Raw genomic sequence first — 19,390 nt, forward strand, 5'->3', positions numbered from 1 at the left:
CCGCTAACGCGGGCGCAGCATCCGCTGGGCGGGCGGGCCGTGCGGCAGGGGCTGCCTTGCCCTCTCCTCTCCTCTCCTCTCCTCTCCTCTCCTCTCCTCTCCTCTCCTCCTCCCGTCTCGCCACCATCGGGCCGGAGTCGCCACCTGGGCCTCGCTCGCTCCCACGCAGCGGGCAGGACCGAGCGGCCCGCCCGCGGCCCCTCCTGTCACGTCGCAGTGCCAGAGCGACCATCCCGTGCCGCGGCCCTCCGCCGAGAGGAGGGGAGACAAGCCGGGCCCAGTCCCGCCCATACCTGTCCGGGTGGCGCCGCCTGCTGCTCCCCGGGGAGGCGCTGGCTCATCCTCCTGCGCCGGCGGCGCGGGGTCGCGGAGACGCCGCGGACACCGGCTCGGCCCCCGGCCCAACGGTCGCCCCGGCAGCCAACCCCGCCCCCTCGGCCTGGGGGCGGGGCTTCCTGCCGCGCACGCGCGGTACAGCCGCCGCTCGGCACCTGCAGGGCCGCCCGAGGCCGCGTCACCGGCGCTGCTTCCGGTTCCCGCGGTCCGTCGCCCATACGGGTCCTCCCTGTTGCCCGAGAGCGCGGAGAGGCGTGGCTTCCCGGCGGCCCCTGAGGAGAGCTACCGTTAGGCGACTGCCCGATGAGGGGCCTTGCCGGGGAGCGGTGCCGCCGTGCCCGAGTGTCCGCCCGGCCGCGCCGCAGGCGGATCGTAACGCGGGCGGCGGCCCTTTCTGTGAGGGCGGGTTACGGGCCCGGGTCGCAGCTCGCCGCTGCGCGGAGTGGGCGGTAACGGGGGAGCAGGAAACCCCCATGCTTCAGAACAGAGAGGAGGCTGCTTCCCAGGTAAAGGAGGTGGCTCCGTACATCGCAGCACCGTTTGGTTTCTGCCTGAAGCAAGACGCGGCCGAGTTTCACGGGCGCCGTGCGCTCTGACTGTCGGGTCCAAAGAGCTTACAAATGTTACCTGCAGGTGACGTGCAGATGGCGGGCAGAGCGCGTCACTGCTGTGCACTCCCAGCTTGAGGCAGGCGCAAGGCATTGCAGTGCCCGCCGAGGTACGGAGGCCAGCAAAGAGCGAACTTGCACCCACAGAACGGAGGTTCCAGAAAATATTGTGGCAGGTTAAATGTTTGTTTTTTTTTTCCCCAAGGAAAAATTGTTAAATACCCGCAGGTTCATTTGTATTAAAGTGCTCCCTGCCCGTCACGTGACTGCCGCCCGTGCGTTACCACGGTGAAGCGCCGCTAACGCGGGAAGGGCGGTCAAGCGAACCAGCTGCCCCGCCTTGGCATACGTTACCGAATAGGAGCTGAGACGCTGGGGGCTCAGCCAATAGACGCTGAGGGGGCCGGCCCGCGGCTGGCGTGAGGCTGGGTAGAGCAGCCGTGGCAGCGGCGGGCGCTGCGCGGAGGTATGCTGGGGTGGGGATGGAGCGGGCGGCAGCAGGAGCTGCTGGTGGGGCTAGGCCGGTGGCTGGTTTCCTGTTTCATTCGGTCTGGGACGGGGGTCTCTGGCCGCGAGTCTCACCTGCCGCCGGCCTTGTCCCAGCTTTGCGGAGGCGGTGGCCTGGTGGGGCCCGCTGGCCTGGGGGCCTCCGCTGCCGCCGGGCTGCGGCCGGCGGGCACGGCGCGATACCGCTTCGCGTCCGCCTGGTTGTGGTCTGTCTGTGCGATTCGGGTTTGTCGCCTCGCCTCCGCACCTAGCGGTTGGTCAGTCTGTCTGTCTCGGGATGTGACTTGTGCCCTGGCGCACAAGCCGCTTTTCTGTGCGCGTCTGTGATGGGTAAAATGACTTCTTGCCCAGGGCTTGAAAAGCCAACGCCCTGTCAGCGCTGACGGCCCTTTCTCAAGACTTGTATTTCCCATGCCACGGGTAAAAATAAGCCATCTAACTCGTACGAAATTATATACTCTCTTTGACCGAACTGTACCTTCTCACCCACAGGCTGCTTCTTGATCGCTTATATTTGTACAGAAGTGTGAGAGCCCTAAGCCGCGCCTAATGCGTCTGATTAAGCAGTAGTACAGCATAGCTTGTTTCACAAACAAAGCAGGAGTAGGAAGAGAACTTAGTAAAGCCACTTGAAGTTAGAATTATGTTTCACCTGCTATATTTTACTATGGCCCAAAAGAGAATGTTAATGTTAATACTGAGTCTTTTGTTTTGTTTTGTTTTTTTTAGAAGTGCAGCTTTGCTCTAAACTATCTTTCGGTACTCCAAGGCAAAGAAACACCCAAGATGTTGCAGGCCTGTTATTGTTACTCTTTTCTTTCCTGGTAGTTATCCTTAGTCCTGCTTGTTTCCCCATCTTCTATATTGCAGAAAAGATTACTGCAGTTCTCTTGTGTTTTGTCTTGCTATATTAATCCAGCTTACTCATTTTAGTCTCCTTCTGTGGTATGGGTCCTTCATCATCCTGACACTCTTTAGCAGCGTCTGTGGTGCATGGTAATTTCATGACCAAAAAAAATCCCCGATCTGGAAGAAGAGCCGCACCTGAGATGTGTGTGCAGTATGGATCTAATAGGGCACAATACTGTTAGTGCTCTCAAGTGAGGTTTGGATGCAGAAAAGCTTAGGAACCTTTTGCCTTTTCAAGTTTACGGAAACTTACTCAGGGTATGTAGGTTCCATCTGCAGTAGGAAATATGTTTTAGTCCACCATGAGTTTATTTTGATGTTTATCACTTTGGTCTTTGTTTTGACACATCTCTATATTGGTGTACTTTGCACATGCAACTCACTAGTGTCTTATTTTTACCAATGTAGTTTTAAACATAGGACCATAAACACCATCAACATTCAGCTGAGTAATCTGTTCAATCTCAAAAGGTAGTCTAAGTGGTCAGATAGTAATTTAAAAATACTGATTTGCACCATTTTGTAATGAATTTATTTTCTGTGCAACATGGAAGAATAATTTATCTAAGTTTTCAGTCAAAGTTAAGGTCACACCTTTTTATATTTTATAATAATTCTAAACTTGATGTGGCTCTCTTGAATTTAGTCTATTTTTTGCTTCATTATAGTGACTAACTTCCAAAATATTGGATTTAGTGCTTCTTAAGAAACAACATGTAGGAATTTCTGCCTCACCACTATCATAGTTCTTCCAGGTACAGCTGAATGGAGGATTGTTAAGCAGGTGTTATAGCTCTATATGATGATTGCATGCTAGCTAAATCAGAAGTTATGGCACTGACTACTTGCTTTATTTAATTATAAAACACACAATTTTTAAAATACTGTCTGTAAAGCAGAATGATTAAACTCTTTTTTTTCAATGCAGCCTTTTTGTTTTTACACCAAGTAAGCCAACTGTACCCAAATAGAATTGAGAATAAGAGTAGGTGATTTACAGAAAAGCTACAAAGCAAGTGATACAACTGAGGAGATAAATGGGTTGACATTTTGAGTAAAAAAAAAAAAAAAAAAGTAAGATGACTTGGCAAGTCAGATGACTAAGTACAGCAAACTAGATCAGTTTTGTGTTTGTTATTTTTGTGTGTGTATTTTGTTTTGGTTTTTTTTTCCCTAGTACTTGAGTAAGGATGCCCTAAGAAGATAACTATGGATAAATATATTAAAGTGCGAAAGATTGGAGAAGGATCCTTTGGGAAAGCGATTCTTGTTAAAGCTAAAGAAAATGGCCAACAGTATGTTATTAAAGAAATCAACATCTCTAAGGTGAGTGTTTATTACTAATTACTGATTCATTCTTTTTGCATTCCTTTTCTCAAAATTATTATTTTCCTTCTGAAGATGTCAAATAAGGAGAGAGAAGAATCAAGGAGGGAAGTTGCTGTATTGGCTAACATGAAACATCCGAATATTGTCCTGTATAGGGAGTCATTTGAAGGTAAGATTAATTAACACAGTAGAACCTGAAGTAATGATAGTGACTGTCCATGCATTACTTACTGCACATAGTTTAAAAGTCAGTGTGTTTTCTCTCTTTAATCAGTTTTTTTTCACAGTTCTGTTACTCTTTTCAGTTCTTTCTGGTTGTATTTTTCCACAATTCCCTGCACGTTTAAAAATAATAGTTAATGTGCAACGATTAAATAGAAATATTCATGTCTCTTCCTTATGTGTGTCAGTTTTGGTTGATGCTTAAATGAAAGGGTTATGTTCCCCTTATTTCTCCAGAGTGTAAGTCTCCTTGAATACTTTTGTATACTCTAATGACTTGAATGCTTGTGCATGTTAAATCTGAGAGTGGTCTAAATTTGAGTATTGATAACCTAGAGCAATTTGGATGTCAAAGCCTGTTGTCTTAGAATACAGTCTTCAGTAACTATAATCATATAACTGCTTTCAGAGGTGGAAAAATACATGGGACCATTTGCTTCACCAAGCTGTGAAGGAAAGAGAGAAATATAATCCCACATTAGTTTTCACAGTGAATGTTTTTGTAAATGAGCAGAACAGATAAAAGATTTAAAGAGCCTATTTTGTAGGTTAAAATACTATTAAAATGTATGTTATTTGAGGTACTCTTTAGGAATGTTGCTCTTTTCTATTTTCCTTCTTTTCTGCTAACTTTCTTATGTCTTCTTGGGGCTTTTATTTTTGTCTATTCATTAAATTAGAATTTTGCGCTGGAATCATTGCACAGCCATAGTCTTCTAATTTATAAACCTACACTTTTTTCTTTGTAACAGAAGCCTGTTCTTTAAGACTTCTTTTTTACTTTTTCTTCTTTCGAGGGTAGATCCTGTAATCTGTAATTCAAGAGACTTCATGTTGCATCTTTATTGCTAAAGGACATTGATTTTGAGTTGTACTGATTTGGTTTTTAAAAGAGAACTATTTCAGCAACAGGTTTACCAGAAACTCAGAATCCTAGGATCATCTTTTAAAATTACACCGTTATAAAACTTAATCAAGATACAAATAGCTGTAAGCATGAAAGAAAAGTCTTGAATTTGATGTTTTGAAAGGCAAATTCCAGAAGCGTTCTGAAGGAGTAAAATTTAAGCAACTTAGATGATTTAATTAATTTGACTCTATTTAGATTTTAAGTGCTATGACAATCTCTTTCAAAAATAAGAGGGTTTTTTTGAGTGACATGTGACTGATATAATGCATTTATTCAGCTCTTACCAAATTATGCCTAATATGTGGCTAGTGTAGTTCTTTGTAGTTTTTAGTAACCTGCTTCTGCCCAGTCTTTTTTTCATCAGGAACAGGATAAGATTGCATTGGGGAGCAAAACTGTAACTTTGTATGAAATGTATTATATATGTTCTTACATCCTAATGGAAACTTGCATAGGACTTTTGGAAGTCTCCCCAAATTTCATTCAAAAAATAAGAAAAATAATTGTTTCCACCTGTCATCATCTGCTGGAAGTTTTATTCAGTCTCTGAAATGAACAGTGTGTCTGGTGTGAGAGCTAATGGTTGTCACAGTCTTTCACTTACTGTGGGTAATACCTTGGCCAGATAAAACTCCAAGAAAGGATTAGGCAAATAGAGGCAACTACCTGAATTAGAACTCTGTTTTTAGAGTAGGGGATCTATAAGATGTTTGAAAGCAGGTTGAAGAGTGGTTTTATATTCTATTCATAAAGTGACACCTTTAATTTCAGTGGTTTTGAACCTCGTTTTGCGCCATTGGTTCAGCAGGTGTGACTTTTTTTTCTCCATATCAAAATAGTTTTATCTTACCAGAAATGGGAAACTTATGTTGTGAAACTCAAAATAATAGAAGTAATTTTGCTTGAAGTTTAAAAAAAAAAGGACTTAATAAGTGATATCTGAAGCTGCATGTGAAAAGGTTAGCATTTTTGTAGCTTTTTCTGTGACTGCAGTGAAGATATTTGGAAAGCTGCATTAAAGATGGATCTGTCTTTTTCTTTTTGAAATACGTTTTGTTTTATTTTACAGAAAATGGCTGTCTCTACATAGTGATGGATTACTGTGAAGGAGGAGACCTATTTAAAAAAATCAATGCCCAGAAAGGAATCTTGTTCTCTGAAGATCAGGTAACAGGAAACTACTGCTATAGTGTTTTCTTGCATGATACTTTTTTCATGAGTTTTAAATTATTTTGGTTCAGTGTGGTAGATATAGTTGGCTAATCTAAAGGAGGTTCTCAAACTGTGATTCTCATTGCCATCAGTTACAGGAATATCTTAAAAAAAAATGTAGCTGAAATTTTTGGCTATGTTAATTGCGGCTTTGTCTATATGTGTAAGATGATTTAAAAAAAGTTCAATCTCTTACGAAGTAAGTAAACAAAGTCTGAGAAATGAAAAATACTGAAAGACAACATGAATATTTTTAAACCTTTGGAATTATTTTTGGAAATATGTAATGGCACAGGATTATTGTTTTGTAACACTGATTTGCATTTACGAGAAATATAGAATAACATACTTTATAAGTACACTAATATGAAATATGGCAATATGAAGTTGATACCATTCAAAAGTTCATTTTTCCATTAGAAAAAAATTAATCTTGTATTCATGTATGCCAGCAGATTTTCTTTTTCCATGATACTCCTTATAAAGTCATTCATACTGTGTGAGAGTTTGGAATAAAAGAGAGGATTTTATGTAGATCTGATTCAATTATGTGAAAATAGATTATGTAGGATTAATTTTTTTTTTGTTTACAACTAACATATGTTTCCTTGTTTATAAAACTGTTTCTATGCTTTTGTGTCTGCTTCCAGTAGTATCTCAGTTTACCTGTGGCTGGAAAGGCCTGCTATTACATTAGGTCTATTGATGGTGTTTAGAATAGGATAATCATGAAACATTTTGAATATGATTTGTAAAACTTTTTTTCTAATTTGGGCTCACTTTTACAAGAGGAACTTAACGTAGAAAAGTGAAAATTACACCTTGGATTATACTGTAATTTTGACATGTATGTACTAAGTTGCAAATGTGAAACCAGTGTTCACATGGACAAGTTCTTGCAGGTAGTCACTTTATATTATGGTTTTTATAAATTTATGAAAACGTGGGTTTTGTTGACTTGTTGTTAATCTTCTAGGCATATGTAGTTCATTGCTTTTCTAGTTGAAATGTGCTTTGTACTATTTTTCTATTTATGGTAAAATAGATAAAATTACTGTATGATACAATAAGTGTTTCTATAAACATCGGTATGGTTTTGTAGGACTCTTGGTTGATTGACTGCAAGAAGACTTGTATTCATTACAGCAAAAGTACACTCTTTAAGATGCTAATTCTGTATCTTAAATATTTTAGTCAATCAAATTCATATTGCGTACTTTTTTTTAGCTTTATAATATGTAGTGGTCTCTGGCTTAATATCCAATTTGGGTAATACGCATCTTTCATTTAAAAGTTTGCACTGTAGTGACAGTACTGTTATGTTTTTAATTATTCTGTGGTATAAATGACAGGTTCGTGGGAAGAGGGTGAAATCTAGAGTTAGAATTCTAAAGCTGATCTGATAATATCTTCAGTTATGTAACTGGGGCAGCTTTCAGATAAATAGCAGTACTAATGTTGCATTTTCTTTCACGCATAGATTCTGGATTGGTTTGTACAAATCTGTTTAGCACTAAAACACATACATGATAGAAAAATCTTGCATCGGGATATAAAGTCACAGGTATGTAGGTAACTATTTTTTAACTGAATTTACTTCCAAAATGGTTACATTCATATCTTGCTAGTGTAAGTTGGAAAATTATAGAAAATAGTCTTTTTACCTAAACACTTTGAATACTGGAAGCACTTTTCTTCCTCAGAATTGTCTGCAAGAGATTTATCTGATATTTGTACAAACAGATGAGGCCATTTGATGAAGCTACTTGATTATTACTTGTATTTATCAGTAGGGACAGAAAAGGTTATATTCTAGAATGTGTAATAGTGTTTAATTTTGATTAAGCAAGACTAGAGTAAGTCTGGTGTATCGGAGTAGTCAGTAACGCTACTGCTAGTTACTTCATAGTGATTTAATAGTAGAAAACTTTATTCTTCCCAAAACATGTTGAGAACAAGAAGTTTGCAATTGTATGAATGTTTTAATTAACAGACTTCTTAAAATTTCTATATCAAGAATATATTTTTAACCAAAGATGGAACAATACAGCTGGGAGATTTTGGGATCGCCAGAGTTCTTAACAGGTAATTCCTTTTTGATGCTGTTCTCTCTGACTTAATCTAAATCGCTTTGATCTAGGAAAACACCATGTGTGCACTTCATGTGAGTTAACGAGTTAACATTCATTCTTATTTTTTTCTTAGTACTGCTGAGTTGGCTCGCACTTGCATAGGAACACCGTACTATTTATCGCCTGAAATATGTCAGAACAAACCTTACAACAATAAAAGGTACTAATAAACATTTTATTAAACATTTTTGGTAAGGAAAATAGAGTGAGCTCTTTAGAAATCTGAAGCTGTTCTATTCAGATGATGGTGAGGAGCCATTTGTTCCATCTCTTACCCAAGAAAGTATTGAGTCTGTACAAGTGGGACGTTAGCAGGTCTGTGCAGTACAAAGCAATGTGATGCAGAGATGATGTCGCTTAATGCTCTGAGTTCTTGATCTAGCTGTGTTCTTCATGATGGCTCAGCTTTTGGTTATCTCCACACTAGTTCTACTGCCTTAATTTATGCACTATGAATGATGATGAGAATGAAATCACAAACACAGTAATTGAGTTCTCTAAGCAGATGCATAGATAAGTGGCTCAGCTTGCTTCAGATAACAAAATCATACAGATACTTCGCTTATGTATTTGCTGTCCTGGCACTAGGCTGTAACTGGTAACAGCATCCATCATGTCATTAACATGGTCACTCTCAAGTTAGTCTTATGCCTCACTAAGCTGCTCCATCCATTGTTGTGAGTGTCTTGTACTAATTCCAATTGGTTTCTTCAAAGATAAAAATTACTACAGTTCCTTGTCCCTTAATTTCTCCTGTATGGGATTTATTATCAGATGGTATTCTAACCAAATTCTGTAATCCTGTCATGAATAAGGGTAAGGTAAGTCAAGGCTAAACAGAGCAAATTGACTGTAAGAATTTTATTTGCTGAACTGGATGGTGGGTTTTGTTTGAGTTTTTGTTTGTTTTATTCAAAAACCTCAGGTAAATGTATACATCTAAAGAAGGAAAACCTTTGTCCATATTTTGTCTAATTTCTCTGATTGGGGTGGTATAGATGAAAAGGTCTAAATAAAATCTCGAGCCAAAATAACCCCAGCTGGTTTTCAGGTTGGCCTGATTTTTGCTTGTTGAATTCTTTTTTTGTTTGGGATGTTGTGTTTGAAGGGGTGGAAGATACAAGAGAGCTTGTACATACTCAAAATACAACCTTTTCCTTTTCAAAGATGGACTTCACAGATATAGGTTGCATGGCCATGTTACTCCTAGAACCAATTCTTAAGCATGTTCTCTTTGCTTTAGTGACATCTGGGCTCTTGGTTGTGTTCTCTATGAAATGTGCACACTTAAACATGCGGTGAGTAGCAGCGTTTTGTTTCTTTAAAATCGTAGTGATTTCAAACAGGAATTTTTCCTGATGTTATGCAAATGTGTCTCACTTGATGAAAGGCTTTAATGGTGACTATTTAAAATTACCCTCAACATTTTCATCTCCTCTTCCTATACTGACCAACATTTTCCATCTGTTTTCTGTTCATTCCAACCTCTTCAGAAATCTTTGTACTGTATATTTTGTTTAAATGTCAGTTTCTAATGAACAATGCTAGCTGAAAAAAAATATCAGGTGCTGTAGCAAATGATACTGCAAGTAGTCTTCCTTTCTTTCCAAAAACTTTTTCATTGCAAGTCTGAATTTGGACTGTTGGCTTTTGTGCAGATGGATTAATGCGTTTGTGTTTAGAACAGAAATAGTTCTTAGAAAAAGCTCCTGACGTGAAAGAGTTGCCTTTTTGTGTGTGTATGTGTTGTTTTGAAGAACACATCTTTATCATGCGTTTTCCAGTTAGGAAGGGAAGAAAAACCTTTTTTTCTGTCTTGTTTTGGTTGTGGTTTTTTATGATTTTGTTTGTTTGTGTTTGTTTTTTAAAATAGCTATTTTTATTTAAACAAAAAGATTAAAATATTAATATCAGAAAAAAAAACACCAAGGAATAAGGATTTCATTTCATTTCAAGCTTTTATAGTTTCTTATTGCTTGGTCTCTTCTGTGGCAGCACTGCCAACAATGTTGCCTGAGAATTGATAGCGATAGGTTGTTTTCTGTGAGCTGGGTGATATGTACTGTTTTTCTTTTATAGTACAAAGGAATTGAAACAGTGTGCTGTGCTTCCTGAGCTTAAGCTGAAGTCTAAACATTCCTTTGGATTTCACACTGTGCGAGTGTGACTACTTGACATTGTTTCATTTGAAATGTGGCTTTGCTAAAAAGGGCAGAGGGCATGTGATGGTTGAAAGTGTGTGGGAGAGGAGATGAAGCAGATAATTATATAATTATTTTGTCCTTAATTATATATCATTGTCAGTCTGGATTTGGAGTGAAGTAATTAATTGTTAGCAAGGTTTGTATCTCTGTAGTATTAAATATCTCTATTATGAGGCAGCAGGTTATTTCAAACCACTGATGTGAACTGTTGATGGCCTTGAAAATTTTTTTGATACGTTGAGGCAAGGGAAGGTGTTTTGTTTTTCTCTTTATGTTTATGTGCAGCCTCACATATGGACAGAGAGTAAGTAATAATAACTTTTCTTTCTTGCATGATGTAGTTTGAAGCTGGTAACATGAAGAATTTGGTACTGAAGATAATCTCTGGACCTTTCCCTCCGGTTTCTATGCATTACTCCTATGATCTACGTAATCTGTTGTCACAGTTATTTAAAAGAAATCCTAGGAATAGACCATCAGTAAACTCCATATTGGAGAAAAATTTTATAGCCAAACGGGTTGAAAAATTTCTCACACCACAGGTATGGAGTTAGTTTTAATTCTAACTTTGCTGAAAACATCATAGAACTTTTCTTTTTCTTTTTTGCAATGTCAATATACAACATGAGAAACTGGAGTAATGGTATTTCCTAGAGCTTTTATAGAGATGCTTTCAGTTGTGGAAGAAAAGGTTTTACTACAGACTGCAAAGAAAAATCTCAAATTACTTAAGTATTTGGTAGTTTCCACAAACAAATTTAAGTTGACATTTTCAGAGCACTGTTTTGTGTGGTTTTCTACATAGCGAGGAAGTATGAGTGAGATGTTGATTTGTTTACATATGTATTTTTTCATAAAACGGTGCTGCGAATGACTTCAGCATCACTTCTTTATCACAATTTCTTTAAGCCATTTTTAATTGGAATTTGGAATGTCCTGAAAGTGTGTTCTGTGAAATACTGCAAAGTCATCTTTAAATTTATTGATGTTTAAATGTATCATGTATATATGACTTAGAAGTTGCTCACTATTCAGTTTAGAATCTGTTGATAACATTTGACATCTATTCATGTCCTTTTACTATAAATCTAATCAAAAGAGATCAAGCTTAACACTTTAATATTAGTACTAATACAAGGTAAATAAATATAGGCAGAGAAAGGACATACAGGAAGTTAATGCAAAAGGAGACCTCACTAAGTATAAAGAATTCTAGTGGATTCTAACTGGCAACTAAAGAAATTCCAGGAGAAGGCCATTTGTTTTGTATATAAAATAGACTTTCAACTCATAATAGTTAGATGGAAGTACCAATGAAAGGTAACATTCAGAAATCTTTACAGATAAGTTTGTCTGAAAAGGGGTTCTTTCAAGCTTTAGACATAACACTGTTGGCTAACTGTTTGACTTTTTGTTTAGCTTATTGCTGAAGAATTCAATCACAAAATCTTCCAGAAGTTTGGACCGCATGCTGCACCAGGTAAGTAAGTATGGAAAGTGCTTTTGCTTTCAGTTCTGGCAAGACGGTGTACAGAGCTTTGTTCTTTTATTGGTTTTGGTGTGTTCTTATACATGATTGTAGAACTGACAGGAAAAAAAGAGAGGGAAGCAATTTTTCCATCTCCCCCAGGGAGCTTGGATGTATGTAGGGTACAAATGATGCAAATATGAACTATGTTTCTGTAAGATTTTAGGTGTACTTTTTCCTCCTGAAGTATGCTACGCTTCCAAAATGAAAGGAGACAGTGAAGACTGCAAATATTGGAAATAATTTATATGTTGTTATTGTCTGTTTATTTTTTTTCCCTTACTAATGACAAATGGGCAATGAGAAATACCATTTCTTGTAAAAATGTGGGAGGTTTTGGTAAAGATTCCAGGATTTAGCCCTGACTTTAGCCCAAAGCAGTAGAATTTCTACTACTGGTAGCAAATTAGGCTCCAATGAGACCTTATTGTAGCCTTTCAGTACTTAAAAGGGGCCTATGAGAAAGATGGAGACATGCTTTTTAGCAGGACCTGTTGTTGCTAGACATGAGAAAGGCATTTCTTACAATGGGGGTGGTGAAACATGTTGCCCAGAGAGGTGGTAGGTGCCCCGTCCCTGTAGACATTCAAGGCCAGGCTAGATGGGGCTCTGAGCAACCTGATTTAATTGCAGATGTCCCTGCTCATTGCAGGGAGGTTGGACTGGATGACCTTTGAAGGTCCCTTCCAACCCAAACTATTCTATGTTCTATGAAATGAGATTGTGCCTCACTTCGTTTAGATGTTCGTATCTTACTTCTTTTTCCTGCATTATTTTACCCTTTTTCCTAGATTTTCTTACCCTTTATTTTTCTTCATAATTACTTGAAGCTATGGCACATGCTTTGATGTTTTGTCAGAATGTTGTGTGTTTCACTGATATCCTGCTATTCTGTAGTAGGAGAACACTGCTAACACAGAATAAAATCCACAATATTGACATATTTTTGAGAACTCTACAGGGAAAACAATATCCTTCAAGGCCCTTGAAGCTCTTCCAGGGCTCATCATCTTCTGATACGAGTGTTGCAGGTTGCAGTCCAGTGTCTTTAGTGGAGAGATGCCTGTCTCTGTATTCCATTAGGAAAACTTTGCCCTGTGGCTATGGGATATCCAGTGGATAATAAAGCATGGCAGCTGAAATAAGCTTCAGTTCTGCAGTTTAGAGTGAAGTGTTGAGAGTGAAAAGCTCAGGGATTGTGTTCTGCTGTTTCTTACCAAGCATGATATTTAGATATGCTGTTTTAGACAACTGGGTATACTGCACTTATGCATCACCCCACGTGAATGAAATGTTAGCAGTTCATCTGTGTTCCTTAGGTTTGGCTGTTCCAACACCTTGGTAAAGGGAAATACGGTAAACTGGCCACCTAGGATAGCTGTAAAACTTTTTTTTTTTTCCTTTTTAGCTAAAAGACTGGCTCAAGAACAATTACTGACTTCAGTTGCACCAGCTCAGAAAATTACCAAACCTGCTGCAAAATATGGAGTGCCTTTAGCGATCAGGAAGTCTTGTGATGCACCTAAAAAGCCTAATGAAAAGAAGCCATTGACTAAATCTAGGCAGGTAAGAAGCTAAGTTACTTAAATTGAACTGATTTGCTCATATTTACTATGCATTCCTTTTCAAAATGTCTTCTATCTGGACACATGCATCTGCAGAGAAAGTAGTAGTAGTAGTCTAACTGCTTGGCTTGCTTTGTTATTGATTTTTGTTTGTTTAGTTGGTTTTAATATAATGATTTTTGGAGACTGCTACCATAAGTTTGGGGTTTAATTTCAGTGCTGAATTAGATGTGTTTTGCATGTTTTCAGTTCCTTTGTTAATGTTAACCACTCTTAGAAATATTGGAAGTCTGTCAGGATAATTGACACAATAAGAATCTTTACATCTTTCTTCCTTATTCAAAAATAATCTCAAATTTTCAAGACATAGAAAATTTCTTAGTCATTTTCTGAAGTGTTGTCAGCCAGAGGAAACTGTGCAATTGGAAGAGGAGTTTCCCAGACTTAATTCCATGAGCTAATGAGAAATAGCCTTCTGTATAACTTCATACTTTACTTTTGATCTTTCTGCCAGTCATCTTTTCTGTAGTTCTTATTATGTAAAACATTGTTTGTTTGTTTTCTTCTCCTTTTCCTCTTCTCTCTCCTTATTCCTTTAATTACTGCATGGCCAGGAGGTGTTTATGATACAGCTAGTTTTGAGCTATATGTACACACCAAACAACTAGCAACCAAGAAGCTCCCATTTCAGCAAGAGAAGTAATTCACATTTTGTTCTGAATGAGTAGTATTTTGTTGTGGATTTTGGAGGTGTTGGTGTTTTGTTTTTTTTTTTTTTCCCTTCTCTCCATGGCACTTTGGGGAATATGATATTGATATCTCTACCCATCTGTCAAATTTGATAGGTGGATAGAAAATTACCCCTGAGATGTAACTTATCCTTTAAGTTCAAAATTATTGGAGGTTTATGGAAAAACTTATTGATCACACAAGTCTTGATGCCTTGGGATACATACTTTTTCAAAGAGAGCAAGAAGAAGGGAGAGCACAGACTTCTTGTGTGGCCTTATGAGACCACAAGGTTTTTATGGTTTAAGGCTGCTGCTCTTTGTAATCATTGTCACCAGTCAACACCAATCCAACTTGCACTGAGGAAATACCTTTTGCTCTACATGTAAGGAGTCTGTAACACTGCTATTTTTAAGACATACTCTTTGTGTGGATTGTACCTGGTGATGAGGAATAAGATGTAAAATAGAAACAATTACTACAGTGTCATATACATTTTCTTCTCTTTGTTGTTGTTCCAGGGTAGTCTGAGCTTTCATCTCTCAACTGTTTTTTCAGAGGAGCATGCAGCAATCATCTGCTTTGTTTAGTGATATTACATTAACTCACTGTAGTTGAACTACATTGACTTAAGTCTCTAAAGGCTTGTCTTCTGAAATACTTGATTTTAAAGTACTCATTTGATAGGTCTTTAGGTCATCATAAGAAAATACTATGAAGCTCTCTGTGTTCTGGCATGGTCAGAAAAACGTGCTTTAGAAGTAACCACTTCTTTAAGAAGACTAGACTAAGCAGTGTGCTTTATTATGTCTGGGTGTTTCTTTACTCTGTATTGAGTAGTGGCTGTGTTCTTCTTTTCCATAGGTAGCAAGAGCCTTGGTTAGAGTTACCCAGGCTCAAGAACCTGAGAATAACGTAATAAATCTCTTCTCTGAATAAACAAGAAATCCAGGGACCCTCAAAGACTTCTAATAGGAAGAGATTGTGATGCACAATGATACTGCCAGACAAGAAAAATTAAGACAAACACATTCAAAAGTTACTGCCTTCAACCTTCAAGGCAGAGCTTATAGTAGAAGATGAACAAGTACATTTACTTCTAGATCCTGGCAGTGCTTTTCATTGAAAACCTCCTGAGTAATTACTTTAAACCTCATTTTGCATGTACTAAGTTGGGGATTTAAGATTTTTTTTCTAATTAGAATTTTTCTCTCATTCTGGCATCATACTATCTAATTTGAAGTTTCACCTTTTATCTAGGTTTTCCAACTCCAACGAAGAAAATTAGTCCAGGAGAAGAAAGGAGGAAAATGTTTGAGGTATCATGAAATAATGTTATTTTCTCAAACTAAGCAAAAGCGAAGTACAGAGCAAGAATGACAAAACCTTCAAACCTTTCCTCCTCTTTTCCAAACATTATGTAACAGTGACCTGAAAAAAAAAAAATTAAATATTTTTTTTAATCTTCTTGGACATACACCAGCAGTTGGAGCACTGGCCTATCTTGACAGAGACTTGACAGAATAGTGGCTCAGTAATAAATACCAAATTATATGCTTATTTTTCAGGAACTTTCAAAAAAGAAAAGATTAGAGTTGCCTGAAAAAGAAAAACGCCAGAGAGATCAGGTAGACAAGATTCTTCAGACTTTCTTTTTCCACCCATATTAATTTTAATGAAATATCTTGTGGTGTGTTGTACATTGCATAAGAATATGGAGTAGTTCAATTTCTCAGTTACTAAACATGCTTAAACCTTGCACATTGCAGATCAGTTTACTGAAGGCGGATGAAATGAGAAGATTGGAAAAAGAAAGGGTAAAATATGTTTAAAATGTGTTAATAGTGAAGTTCAATTTTTACTTAGTGATTCCTTGAATTACGTTTTCCTGTATTGTTTTCTCCTTCAGATGGAACGAATAAACAGAGCCAGGGAACAAGGATGGAGGAATGTGCTTGGTTCAGGTGGAAGTGGTGATGTTAAGGTTGGCAGCAGATGCAGAAATGTGCTTAGTCTGTTCCCCCTGACTTTGGTTATCTGGCATGGTCTTCTCTTTTCAGAAAGATCTGTTCTTGGAGGTCAACTCTTGGGGCTGTCCACTATTAATCTATGGATATTTTAACTGAAACTCTATAACAGACTCTCTTCCCTGGCTTTTTGGAGAACATGTGCAATTTTCATTTTCCAACTTCCTAAATTTCTGAATTTCTTCTCTTTCTGCCAGTAATGGTTTTCATGCACCACTTTCTTTTTTCCACTCCTGCTTTTGCTACTTTTCTTATGCTTAATCTATGCATGAACAGCTGCTTTCACGTTCAAGTTTGTTCTTGAATTCCTTTGTTGAAATCTTTTTCCAGGTTCTCATATTATGATAATGGACCTCTTCCCCAGTATTAAACACCTAGTTCTAAGCATTCTTTGTTATTTAGTGACATAAATGACAATGTTTATATATACTGATAAGTTGTTCAGGAGGGGGGTGAAAATTCTCAGTAAATCTAATTATTTTTGTCTGAAAACAATAAACTCTTTAGCCATTCGCTTCTTACATAATTTAGTTATATAATTTAATCTGATTCTATGACAGTTTCGTTTTCCTCTTTGTGTCTTATAGTTTCATGGAAACAACTGTTCTGGGAAGTAGTCTTGTGAAGTTATTTGAGTATAAAGGTCTGGGTACTCTCATCAGACAGAGCCAGTGCAGGAATTTAAGTATTGCTGTGATGTAAATCTATTTCACAGTAGAAAATGGATTAAACACAGCTATTTGTTGTGGTGTTAGTGAGTCTTAGAAAAATATTTGGCCTGAACATGTTCAGTAGTGTTTTTGTAAACAAGGTCTGACTGAGCTGTAGAGTCAAAATGAATAAGGTTTTATTTTCTGTTCCTTGTACAAGAATATGGGGAATAAACAAGCACTTGACAAGGTTTTAGTGGCTGCTTATTAAGTATATTATTTCACAATAGACATCATCTTTGGATGTGTGTCACACATCATATAAGTAAAGCTTAAATATAAAAGCACGCTTAAGCATACTAGATTTTAAAAACTGCATTTAATGGAAAAATCAAAAAACATAATTTGCTTGCTATGCCATGTCATGCTTCTCTCTCAAGATGAAACTGGTAGGCACCAATGCAAGCTTCCACACAACACGATATATCAGCATTGTCATTTTTGGATCAGAGCTATATATATTTCTGAAAACAGTCATGTTTCTGGTTAGCTTTGAGAATTTTATTGCAAGGTCCTCAGGCACTGCAAATGTATGAAGTATTCTGTTGTAGCTACAGCTGCATCATTATCAGTATCCTCAGTCATCTAGGGAAACGGGTTCAGTGACTGCATATATTTTTCAGTAAGGATCACTGGTGCAAAATGTCATGGGAAACATGCTTTAAAATTCATTGAAATGTCTTCTCCAGATTGGATGGTTTAGGGCAGATCTTACTGCATACTGCTAGGTTATCATCACTCCAGCTTTCCGTATATTATTATAGTATTCTTGACTTCATTATCATTTTCCTTTCTCCAAAATGAAAACAGTGTGTCCAGCAACTTCCTGACAATGCTGTCGAACCACATTCTCTCATGAAAGCACAGTAGGCTCAGGGACTGCATGATTTTCTCCTCCTGTTGTCTTTTTGGGTTGGTTGCTGGTACCTGTTTCTGAAGGAAAGTGGAGAAAGAGGTGACAAGGATCTGGCTTTTGGATTTGTGGTTCTAGTGGGGGCTGTAACTGTTCTGCAGGTTATTGATGAGCGCCTGCTTCACAGCATTTGCCTGGATGTTGATCATACTATTCCTTTAGATAATCCTTTTAAAAACTGAGCTGTAATAGTGATAGGTGAAACCTTGAATAGTGTCTAATGCAAGACTTTGCATTCTATTTGTGGAAACTGGAGTCTTGTATAGTGAATTACTTCTATTCAGATGAACAGCATACCAGCATAAGTATTTGAGTGCCTGGATAAATCTTTCAGTGTTCTGTCATATGAGTTATAGGGAGCTATTGATAGGTACTGAGCAACTGAAACTCAGAATGTGAGCAAAATTCCATCGCCAGATGTAATTTGTTCAAGAACTGCTAAGCAGGCAATCTTGAACCTGTCATATGTGCACTCACCTATTCGAATTTATTAAAAGTACGTAAGGCCACTCTGGAAGGAACATTTACACTATTGTTAAAACAAATCCCATAGATTCTCTACCATGGGCTACTTAACTGCTTCCTCAGGTGTAAAGGGAACATTTTTATGCATGTGCTGACAACCTTAACCTTGTTTTGCCAGTTTCACATCTTCTGCTTCCATCCTTGCCTGCTACTGTACACAGCTGCTTGCAACATATTTTTTTATTATTATTTTCATATGAAGGTTCTGTAGGAACTCTAGTTCTTTATGCAAATTATCTCTGTCATTCTCAAAGTAGTCACTTGTGGTAGATGTGCCCCTGATCTGAGCTTTAATAGTGAAGCATCTCAGTTCTAGTGATGAAACAGAACTATAGGTTGGTAGCAAGAGGGATTCTTAGATAAATCTGCGCTTAATGCCATTCAGCAACCTTAGAAGTGTGCTTAACCGTTTCTAGCTTCATGAAAAAAAAAAGGGTGTTTGGCTACAAGTCACTTGTTAGTACTTTGGTTAGTACTTTGTCACTTCTAGCTTTTGTGTTAAAACTTTTCTTTTTCCTGTGTGGAACATCTATCTCTAACTGCACTTCAATGGATGTGTTACTGATAACTTTCAAAATGTGTGACAGGTGTCTTGTGTATAACTACTCTGGTATCAGAGGGAGGTAAAATGCTGTATTATTCTGAAGTCCTAACAGAAAAATAAGTTTTAAATATATTTATCTTGTAGTTCCTTAAGATTGGGGCATGCCAGGAGTAAAACTAGGAGCAATTCAGAATTGTTGCAGGATGTATTAATGCTCCTATTCTGCTGAAGAGGTGAAAATTGGAAGGGCTTGTTAAAACCAGTATTTGAGATTTCCACCCTCTCCTTTCTGATTTTCAGGCACCATATTATGGCGGTGGAGGTGGTGTTGGCCCTTTTCCTGTGTCTTCCAGAGGACCATATGAACACTATCATGCTATTTTTGACCAGATGCAACAGCAGAAGGAGAACATTAGAGTAGCTGAAGAGAGGGAAGCCAGATTGAGGGCAAAAGTACAAGGCCAAGAAGTTTCTGAAAGG

The 19,390-nt window shown here is 38.3% G+C and overlaps 2 protein-coding genes across 5 annotated transcripts in view; one reads left to right on the forward strand and one right to left on the reverse strand.

Annotated features, from left to right (window-relative positions):
- The window catches only part of CLCN3 (chloride voltage-gated channel 3), a 71,497-nt gene extending 71,044 nt beyond the window's left edge, over nucleotides 1-453 (reverse strand). For 2 of the 3 annotated variants that reach the window (XM_071807711.1, XM_065836574.2), the window contains exon 1: nucleotides 294-453. The gene's annotated coding sequence lies outside the window, so the exon portion shown is untranslated. The remainder of the gene's footprint in view (nucleotides 1-293) is intronic. The other variant, XM_065836577.2, reaches the window with a different exon arrangement.
- Nucleotides 454-867: 414 nt separating this feature from the next.
- The window catches only part of NEK1 (NIMA related kinase 1), a 48,081-nt gene continuing 29,558 nt past the window's right edge, over nucleotides 868-19,390 (forward strand). The window contains exons 1-15 of one of the 2 annotated variants that reach the window (XM_065836573.2): nucleotides 868-1,410; nucleotides 3,538-3,686; nucleotides 3,762-3,858; nucleotides 5,891-5,988; nucleotides 7,514-7,597; nucleotides 8,051-8,118; nucleotides 8,239-8,325; nucleotides 9,409-9,463; nucleotides 10,711-10,911; nucleotides 11,789-11,849; nucleotides 13,306-13,463; nucleotides 15,760-15,819; nucleotides 15,961-16,008; nucleotides 16,101-16,175; nucleotides 19,211-19,389. In XM_065836573.2, the coding sequence (XP_065692645.2) occupies nucleotides 3,570-3,686; nucleotides 3,762-3,858; nucleotides 5,891-5,988; nucleotides 7,514-7,597; nucleotides 8,051-8,118; nucleotides 8,239-8,325; nucleotides 9,409-9,463; nucleotides 10,711-10,911; nucleotides 11,789-11,849; nucleotides 13,306-13,463; nucleotides 15,760-15,819; nucleotides 15,961-16,008; nucleotides 16,101-16,175; nucleotides 19,211-19,389 (1,388 nt within the window). In that variant the 5' untranslated portion in view covers nucleotides 868-1,410; nucleotides 3,538-3,569. The remainder of the gene's footprint in view (nucleotides 1,411-3,537; nucleotides 3,687-3,761; nucleotides 3,859-5,890; nucleotides 5,989-7,513; nucleotides 7,598-8,050; nucleotides 8,119-8,238; nucleotides 8,326-9,408; nucleotides 9,464-10,710; nucleotides 10,912-11,788; nucleotides 11,850-13,305; nucleotides 13,464-15,759; nucleotides 15,820-15,960; nucleotides 16,009-16,100; nucleotides 16,176-19,210; nucleotide 19,390) is intronic. The other variant, XM_065836562.2, reaches the window with a different exon arrangement.

This window comes from Patagioenas fasciata, chromosome 4 (genome assembly GCF_037038585.1).
Source record: "Patagioenas fasciata isolate bPatFas1 chromosome 4, bPatFas1.hap1, whole genome shotgun sequence".
Taxonomy (NCBI): domain Eukaryota; kingdom Metazoa; phylum Chordata; class Aves; order Columbiformes; family Columbidae; genus Patagioenas; species Patagioenas fasciata.